Source organism: Oryzias latipes, chromosome 9 (genome assembly GCF_053564925.1).
Source record: "Oryzias latipes strain Hd-rR chromosome 9, Olatipes_Hd-rR_3.1".
NCBI classification, from domain to species: domain Eukaryota; kingdom Metazoa; phylum Chordata; class Actinopteri; order Beloniformes; family Adrianichthyidae; genus Oryzias; species Oryzias latipes.
Window position 1 is genome coordinate 4315159 of NC_136245.1, and position 9594 is coordinate 4324752.

The following is a 9594-nucleotide window of genomic DNA, read 5'->3' on the forward strand; positions in this document are numbered from 1 at the left end:
TTTCCACATCGATTATTCCCGACATCTGTAGCTTGACGCACAATGGCTGATCTTGCGCTCTTAGAAGATGTGGCAAATGGAAGAATTCGGAGTGAACGCATCTTTAGACAGCAAGGAGACGTGCTGGCAAACGAGGACGAGTGGCTTATGAGCCGGTTCCGACTTCCTCGAGCCGTCCTGTTGGACCTCTGCGGGCTTTTGGGGGGGTGTCACCCCGTGCATCTGGCGCGTCGGTGTCCCCCTGCGCCTCAGTCACCACTCCACTAAAGGATTCCCCAATTCTTGCCGCTTGTCTCTCATCAAGAGGGGTCAGCTCCTGCATCGCACTCTGGCGATGCAGCGCCAGACGTTTTTTTGCCTTGACTTTGATGTCCGACCATTTCTTTTTTATTTCGGCCACGGTCCGAGGTTGTGAGGCTACAGCATTAACGGCGTCTGCCACTCACGTGGCTTTTTGGCATTAGTAATGCCCACACTGCGCCCTCCAAACAACACTTTTCTCCTCTTTTACACCTCGCCAACGATAAATTCTACTTCACATTGAGTGAAGATACGTTTTTTTTCATTTCCTCACGGTGTTTGCCGTGGTTTCGCAATCAATGAATATTCATTTGTGGGCGTTTCACGGACTATTTATGGGCAACTATGGGCGTGTCATGAGGCCGCAAAAGCTGCGCAGCATTTAGAATCGGTTGTGATTTATTAAGGGAAAGATGCGTAGGATGTGCGTGCGCACGGTTTTATAAATCCGAATATTTCTGTGCGTACGCACGTCCTATGTTTCATCCGTACGCCACTTCTGACGCAAATCCTACGCAAAGTTTTATAAATGAGGCCCCTGGTGCTTAAAGCACTTGCTGAGAGTTTAGCCTCAGCCATAAAAACCAGCAAAAACCAGCGCACTCCAAAGAAGGCAGTACCCTTCATCACGGCTGGGGAGAAACCTCAGGCGCGACTACAATTAACAACAGGCCTCCTCCACAAAGCCTCAGACTGGCAGCTGCAGGTCGACCTAGAAAAACAGCTAAGGTTCCCTCAGCACATTGTGAGTGCAAATCTCCGCCCAGACATGTTATTGATCTCTGAGATTTCAAAACACCTGATCATGCTGGAACTCACGGTGCCATGGGAAGAGCGTATGAAGGAAGCAAACGAGAGGAAACGCGCTAAGTACCAGGAACTGGTTGAGGGGTGCAGGGAAAGAGGCTGGAAAACGTTCTGAGCCTGTAGAAGTTGGACGTTCTCTTTGTAAAGTCCTCTGCCGATTAGGCATCACAGGGGCGGCCAAAAAGAGGGCCATTCAATCCGTGAGCGAAGCCGCAGAGAAGGCTATGAGGTGGCTGTGGATGAAGAGGGCTGATCGGTGGACTGCTGCTGGGACGCAAGTCGGGGTCTGATCAACCCCGGCTGGGTCGCCTGAGTGAGGGTGTATGATGTTGTGAGACCCGAAACACCCGATGACCTCAGGATACATCTCTGAGGATGCGAATCCCAGTGCATCCATGAGATGTTTCATGTATAATTGGAAAGAAAAAACAAAAGTGGATACTAGTTATTATGGGTTTTAGTCAACTTATGAATTTCATTTATTTATTTTTTTGCTTCAAAACTCCTCCAGGATTATTAGCAAAGAAAAACAAAACAAGACAAAAAAACAGGTCAATTTAGCTCATGTTACACTCAAATATTTTTGTGCAAACATTATTTTTGAAACTCTTAAACTTTTTTCTTTATTACAGATTTAATAGAAAACAGAAAATAACCACTTATTTAGCAACCACTTATTTGATTTTTTTAAAAAAATCAAAACCTATAATAATTTATCCTCATTAACACTGTCGGTATTGTCTAAAACAGAAAATATTTGCAATAAATAATATATATACATTTCAAATATTTTTTTACATTATGACCTTCAAAAAGCATATCAATTTTTACAAAGTATAAATCATTAAAATAATTTAAAACTAATATTGCAAATAGATAATTCCAAATTTGAAGTAAATGAACGGAATTGACCTAATCTGGTGATATCTATGTTTTGGAATTATTAACTACAATCATTCCATGTGACAAACCTGATTTGAAACATTTGCCAGTTCAGATGAGAAAAAAACCAATGATGTACATGGAAGCATCAGAATGGAGCAGAGCAGGGAGCTTTTGGTCCCGCCCGGCATATTTTCAACATCACAAGTACGGCCTTTTTCAAACAGCTTTTTTTTTTCTGCTCCTGATTCACAAAGATCTAAAAAAAATAAATGCTCAGAAATGCAATTTTGAGCTTAACTATATGTCAACCATCAACAGAAAACATTCTTCAGGGGGTATTTGTTGTGTGTTTGGTCGTGGGCAGGATGTCCTGTGGTGGTCCAGCAGATCTAACAAGTCACTGTTTGATATAGGGCATAATGACGGTCATGATGGTTCACATTTTAAGCAATTTTCATCAGTGTTTTACATGGTCCCTTGAGACTATCGTAGCTGTGAATTGACTCTTTGCACATAAATGTTTGTCATTGCAGTTTAAGTATTAGCAATAAAACAAGAAGGCAGCTTTTACCTAAAATTTCCTGCTTCACCAAGTGACCAAAAATAAAAATAATATATAATAGATTGAAAACGTCCCCTTTGTTTTATTTTTTAAGTGAAAAACAATGTTGTTTGTCTCACTTTGCTCAAATTGATCTTTATTTTATTAGCTTTGTTTTTGTTGTTCAATTCTGCAATTGTCTCCTCTGTTTGCTTGTAATTATTTAAAGATTCTGTTTTACAATGTCAAGCCATGGCTTGTTCTGTAGAGTTCTAGTTTTTCAATAAAAATAGAATAAATAAGTAATTTCCGGTAGTTTGACAGTTTATCAAGCAGCTTAGTCAGCCATTGGATGACACGCCCCACGTGACATACAGGACACGCCCTCAGAAAGTGAGAGCTGAGCACGCAGCCGCAGAGAAGAGGACTCATTGACTGAGTTATGTGAGTATCCGAGGACCCTATAGGAAGCGTGGACACACTCTGTTCCGTGGGATTAACTCGTCACCTTCACACACTTCAAACGAACTCAAGAACCGGCAGAGGACCGGCAAACAAGTCCAGAGTCGTTGAACTTACTAGCTGCGTTCTCAGTCACGGTGAGTCTGACCCCCCAGCAGCCCGTTGAGGTGTCTTTAAGTCCCGCGTGGATGTAAGAAACACCCGGTTAGGAGACAACGAAACCGTGGACTTCAACCTTAAATTGTTGCACGTGTCAGTTATGTTACTGAGGAAAACATCATTCATAACCGGTGGGTGGAGCCTTATGTTGATTGACAGCTCTATTCTCCAATGAGAGGTGCTTGGCTCACTTTGAACTCTTCATGTTTTAGAGAAAAAAAGTCCAATCTAGCTCTGATTTATACAGAAACTGCAAAATGTTTTAATAAATATGCTATTAATCAATATTAATATTAAAATTAAATCAAGACTTTTTTAATTCACTTTTACGCTGTTTTATGGGGCAATGTCTTTTTTTTTACATTTCCACTTTATTTAATACATATTTATATCCAGAATATGTATAATCAGATATATTAAAGTTTTCTTGGATACGTGAGAAATGTGTTGGTTTAAAAAAATAAAGAATGACGAAACAAAAGCCACATTTGCAAAAATAGAGCTTTAAAAACATGAATGGCTGAAATTATTTCAAAAAATAGCAATAAATCAAAACTTTGCTGTGGTTAAATAAAGGTTTTTGATCTTTAAAGACTTACACAGATGAAAATGATTTTTTTAAATGTTTTTAACATGTAGAATGTTTCTGTTGATGAAGAAAATATATTAAGACAGTGAAGCTCAACATTTCATTTCTGAGTATTTCTTTATTCAAATTGATTTGAATCAGGAGCAGACAAAAAAATGTCGTTGGAAAAAGCTTGTAGCTGTGAAGTACAAGTTACTACGGCAACCCACAAGCTCCCTGCTCTGCTGCATTCGGATGCATCCACTTGCAGATCGGTGAACGTCTTTGTTTTCGTTGTCTGAGCTGATGTTTGACTCTAAACTGTACGGCTGCAAAGCTACGAGATCGCTCCCCTACTGCTAATAGTTTGGGATTGAGATGAGCTGTAAGCTAGAGGGAGAGAGTGTAAACAGACTGATAATGGGAAGTAGTGGCAGCTCTACTCCACCCCAACAGTCCCGCCCTCCAATCAGAGGTGATTTTTTTTTTTTTTTTTAACGCTGTATTTAAAGATTTTCACATTTTTATAGAAACACGCATAACAAGCAACTTTAGAACTGTACAGTTTCAGAGGAAAAAAAAGAAACAAGTATGTACATATACATGGCTTTTGAGCCACACCTTTTGTAGACACATAATAGCTTCTGGACAAAGGAAGGGGGGGGGCTGTTTATCCTTCCACTTCACTGGGATCAGTCTTCGTGCCAGGAGAGATAGAAGAGCTATTGCATTCAATTGATGTGAGCTTAGGCCCTCTTAGTTCAGGAGAGCTGTTGTAAATGGATCGGGATCCATTTTCCTCCCACACAGATGTGAAAAAGTTTTAAAAGCAGAGTCCCAGACCTCTCCTAAGGCAGTGCATGAGCAGAACATGCGACTCATCGTGGCAGGTGACTGGTTACATCTTAGCCTTTGTGAAGTATGAGCGATGAAAAACCTTGAATTGTGTCAAACTGTGTCTAATGCAGATGGATGTTGAATGGATGAGAGTAATACTTATGTTCCAGATTTCCTCTGGAATCTCCAAATTCAACTCTTGCTCCCAGGAGTTTTTCAACGGATTTAGTGACGTAGGATCAATGAGATGTAGTTGATGATATATTTGCGAAATCTGACCTTTGGTGGCAAATTGAGGTTGCAGGCAACCAGGAAGTGATTGTGTTGGATAGGTGGTGAAGTGTCTCCCTACGAAGCTGCGGACCTTTAGGTATATGAAAAAAATGAGACTTGGGAATATAAAACTTTTTACAGATGTTTTCAAAGGCATGAATGAACCATCAACAAATAAATCAGTAAAAAGCACAATTCCTTTGGTTTTAAAACCAAAATCATTTAGGGCAGGTGAGAAAAATGGATTGGTGAGTAGATGAGAGTTTGCTTAAACCCAAAGTGGCGACGACATCAGAGGGGAATTTCTAATGAACTCCAGCCGCTCTACAGAAACTGTAGAAAACGAAAACTGTCCTAGAAAACGACACAAGTTCTTTATATCTAGACAAAAAACGGCATCATCAACATAGAAAGAATGCTTGCAGTAGGTCAAGAAAGATTGGGGTGGGACTTTGAAGAGGACAGTTCGCTGAAGGTTTTTTTTTTTTTTTTAAACCACAGTGTGTTGGTATTTAAAGCTTTTCTTTTATGTTATTATTTGGGATAAAACAGCAGAATATTTCAACCCCTTATCCCTTGTGCTTTCCTAGGCACTTTAACGTTGGGTCATCTAGACCCACTAGACAGTGCACTGAACCTTTTTTCTTCAATGATTTGTGATCTTCACTGGTGTCCATGGATTACATTAAATCTTTCCACCTTTATCCACCTTTGTCATGGTAGGGAGAACACGTCAATGTAAGGGGGGGGTCATCTAAGATAGCACAAGGGAAAGAAACTAAAAGCCCAAGCAAAATCAATTATTTTGAGGTTAACAATATTTAAAATAGTGTGGACCTTCTCATACCTTTTCCCTCCTCAGGCCGGATGACGAGCCTGCAGATGAGCGCGCAGGAGGAGATGGTGGAGAAGTTTCTGGATGCTGCCGCCAGAGGCGACCTGAGCCAGCTGTCAGCTCTGCTGTCCCACAGCCCCTCCCTCCTTAACCAGACTGGATACAGCGGCTGGACGGCGCTGATGCTAGCCACACGCAACGGCCACCATCATGTGGCGGAGAAGCTGCTGTCACTCGGGTACACGCCACTTCCTCTGAAAACTCTCCGCTTATACCTTTCTAGAGATGATGGTTTGGTTTAAGTTAACAAGCGTAAAGGTTAAAGGCAGCAAAGGCAGTCTGGCCCGGTTTACATGTGTCTGAATAGAAGCTCTTTCCTTCTGTAAATCTGTCCTTCAAGCTGCAACAAGCTCTGCACAAACAGCTCGTCTCAGACCGCCTACGACATCGCTAAGTTCTGGGGTCACGGACACATCGCCCGGCTCCTGAGCCGCGCGGACGACGGCACCCTGCATGGCAGCACGCTCCACCCGCAGGAGAACTACTTCAGCAGGGAGACGCTGGACCGGCTTAGTGGGAAGAGGAGCGACGCGGGTTGGTTAGAAGCCAAACAGAGAGACCCGGACACAGTCTACCTCCTGTTCTCCAACCTCAGCCCCATGGCAACCGTGACCAAGGACACCAGCGGAGACGGGGTACATACCTCTACCTGTGGCTGAATGCAGTAGGGTAAAGTTATGTTCACACCTAACGGGATTTGCACAGCGGGGCCGGACAGTTTCAATGTTAAGTGAATGTACAGACATGATCCGGCACAATTTCAAGACATTTTTCTGATGATAAAGGACCTAGATAAAGAAAAGTCATCTTAAAATTTCATTTCTTCTTTTTTCTTTGTTTAAATCCTTGTGAATCAGGAGCAGATGAAAAAATTCGAGTTGAAAAAGATCATATTTGTGACGTAAAAACTACAATCGGCCAATCACAAGCTCCCTCCTCCGCTCCATTCTGATGCATTCACAAACAGATCCGTGTACGTCTTTGTCTTCCTCGTCTGAGCTGGAATCCAATGTTGCTCGCCATTTTCTGTGAGGTTGAAGGTGTAAGCTGGCAGGTGAGCATGTAAACAGATGGGTGACGGGAAGTGGGAACGGGGTTGCTCTGCACCGAATTAACCTCTTCCAGTCTGCAGAAACTATGTTTGAAAAGACAACTGGGAAGACTTTGATCAAAAGATGATCAAAGTGGGACTTCTGGTGGCACGATTCACCAGCGGCGAAAGGTTTTAGGCGCCACTGTGTGTCAATCATCCAGGAACTCAGCTTTGACCCGTAACTCGTTGGGAATGTAACCAGCGGGTGAAGTCTAGAACAAACATGGGAGGCGGATCTAATCGTTCTCCTCCTGAACTTTGACATTTTTCTTTATTTTTTGTAGTTTACTTTTCGGCACACCCCTTTAGGGATCGCCACAGCGAATCAGCTTTCACGGATTCACACAGGTGATTTGGCAGAGATGCCCTTCCTGACACAAACCTGTCATCTATCTGGGCTGGGGTCCAGATAAGTTCCCCCTGGGAATCAAACCCTGATTTCTCATGCACCAGTCCTACGCGCTGAGCCGATAATAAGAAGGTCCTCTAGCTGGATGGTGAAGCTCAGCATACTGGAAGAGTCTCTGGATGATCTCATGAACCCAGACGTGGAGATGTATCACACTGCCTTTTTAGAGCTCTTCACAAAAAATGAACCTGATGTCTCATCGTCATCCGTGTCTTTCATGTAGTGATGAGGCTAAAAGCCTTTTGACAGCAGCTCCTCCCACATGCGGCGGGAGCGTAAAGCTTATGATCACAGTTTGGGTAAACATCATGACTATGACGGGCGACAAAACAGAGGCGGCGGCGTTAGGTTGAAGACTTGAATGTCTGATGTCCAGCATGGGAACGGAAAGCCCATCAGTGTCTTGATGATCTTCAAGTCTCTAAAGACATCTTCTCTGACAGGCAGACCTCAAACTGTGCCGGTTCAGGTACAACGCAGTGAAGGACCTTCTCCAGAAACCTGCGACTGTACTCATCTTCCTCGGTGCTGAGAGGACAAAGAACTCTTCCTCCTCCTCCTCTCAGATGGAGCCAGGTACCCCAGATACTCCGGTTTGGTTTGCCATCAACGCCGATGAAGATGCGGCGGAGTTACTGAAACGCTGTGAAGACAACGGCTGCTTCTTCCCAAAGACCCCAAACCGTGACCTCCTGAGACTCGATGAGGAAGAGGCCGGTGAGGAAGACTCCAGTCCTGTCACCTGTTCCGTCCTGCCTAGTTGTCCTTTAACTGAAATTGTGTTCCGGTTCTGTCCCGAGGCGTGGTGGCCCAGGCCCGCTCCGTCCTGGCCTGGCACAGCCGCTACAGCTTCTGCCCCACCTGTGGGAGCCCCACCAGCCTGCAGGAGGGGGGGCACAAGAGGAGCTGCCTGAACCCTGAGTGCAGGAGCCTGAAGGGCGTCCACAATACCTGCTACCCACGAGTCGGTACGAGCACCAATCCTCAGAACCGGGACTCTAACAAGAACCAGTTCATCAAGACTCGTTGCTTCATTCATCATAGCTTCATGTTCAAAGCTTCAGTTTCTGCTTTGATCTTTTCAGACCCGGTTGTCATCATGCTGGTGATCCACCCTGATGGAAACCAGTGCCTGCTGGGTAGGAAGAGCATCTTCCCTGCACGCATGTTCTCCTGCTTGGCCGGATTCGTAGAGCCTGGTACGTGCACACGGGTCCGCCCGCACACGCTACTCACACACGAGCTACAGAACGTGCACTGCTTAGTTTGCACAGTAGGTGGCGCTGCTGTCCTGAACATGGATTTAATGTTTGTGACCCAAAAAATATACAGGAGAGTAGATATGTAGAACCAGGATTGATGAATACATAATATTTATGTGAATAGATAAAAACATCCTAACCTCCCCCCCTCCTCACACAGGGGAGACCATCGAGGAGGCGGTGAGGAGGGAGGTGGAGGAGGAGAGCGGGGTGAAGGTTGGTCCAGTCCAGTATGTGTCCTGCCAGCCCTGGCCGATGCCCTCCAGCCTCATGATTGGCTGCCATGCCATCGCCACGTCCACTGACATCAAAGTGGACGAGGATGAGATTGAGGATGCCCGATGGTTTCCACGACAACAGGTACGTGCGATCTGTGTGAGGCTTCAGAGCTCTGATTTGAAATGAATCCTCCATAAAATGTCCGTTTTTGTTTGCGTGTTCGGGGACTTCACGATCAAACTCCTTTGGTTCCTGTGTTAGTCATTTATGTTGAGACGTATGAGGCCGCTGAAAGTTTGCCTTTCACTTCAGGTGGTGGACTCGATGTTCAGAGGAGCTCACCAGACCTTAGTCATCCCTCCCAGACAGACCATCGCCCATCAGCTGATCAGACACTGGATCGGCATCAACTCCAACCTCTAACATTCAGAAACGCAAAGCTCTGCACGTGCTCCACAAACACAAAAAAAACAAACAAACACAAAGATTCAGACACGTTTTACCTTTTCGTGATAAATATTTCTCCACTTATTTTGAAAGTTGGCAGACAACCATTTGAATAAATGTTCTGAGGCGAATAAAATGTGTTGGAAAAACGCATGTCCAACAAAACCATGTGAGTCTGTTGATCCATTTTCAAAGTGTTGTAACAACCAGCATGAAAATAGAGTATTTACAAAAAATTAATCAGGGTTCTCCTTTCTTTTCTAACTGGATGCGTTTGTTTGTTTCTTTTTCTCGAGTCATACAAAACAACTCCAACACAACACGATGATGTTTCCCAGTTACGTTGTTATTTTTAAAAAAAATATACATATATACAAAAAATCCATCCTTAGTTGAAACCACCACCCAAATAAACCCAGTCTTTGAATTATTTACAC

General features: G+C 43.9%; 1 protein-coding gene across 3 annotated transcripts; it reads left to right on the plus strand.

The window, feature by feature from the left end:
* The first annotated feature begins 2844 nt into the window (after positions 1–2844).
* nudt12 (nudix (nucleoside diphosphate linked moiety X)-type motif 12) lies at positions 2845–9325 on the plus strand. Of its 3 annotated transcripts, none has more exons than XM_011479670.4 (8): positions 2845–2977; positions 5695–5905; positions 6068–6362; positions 7673–7946; positions 8030–8197; positions 8315–8428; positions 8652–8851; positions 9023–9325. In XM_011479670.4, the coding sequence occupies exons 2-8, from the start codon at positions 5700–5702 to the stop codon at positions 9131–9133; spliced, it is 1368 nt and encodes a 455-aa protein (XP_011477972.1). In that variant the 5' UTR covers positions 2845–2977; positions 5695–5699; the 3' UTR covers positions 9134–9325. The 3 variants fall into 3 exon arrangements, with proteins under 3 accessions (XP_011477972.1, XP_004072854.1, XP_020561944.1); XM_004072806.5 differs by having other exon boundaries at positions 2915–3132; XM_020706285.3 differs by having other exon boundaries at positions 2916–3132; positions 7796–7946.
* The last annotated feature ends 269 nt before the right edge of the window (positions 9326–9594 follow it).

What these genes read in the sequence shown, in the direction of transcription:
- nudt12 (XM_011479670.4), top strand. Translation starts at nt 5,700, where the DNA reads ATGACGAGCCTGCAGATGAGCGCGCAGGAGGAGATGGTGGAGAAGTTT. An exon ending in GAGAAGCTGCTGTCACTCGG is followed by an intron (nt 5,906 to 6,067) that starts GTACACGCCACT and finishes CTGTCCTTCAAG; the next exon opens with CTGCAACAAGCTCTGCACAA. An exon ending in GATGGTTTCCACGACAACAG is followed by an intron (nt 8,852 to 9,022) that starts GTACGTGCGATC and finishes CTTTCACTTCAG; the next exon opens with GTGGTGGACTCGATGTTCAG.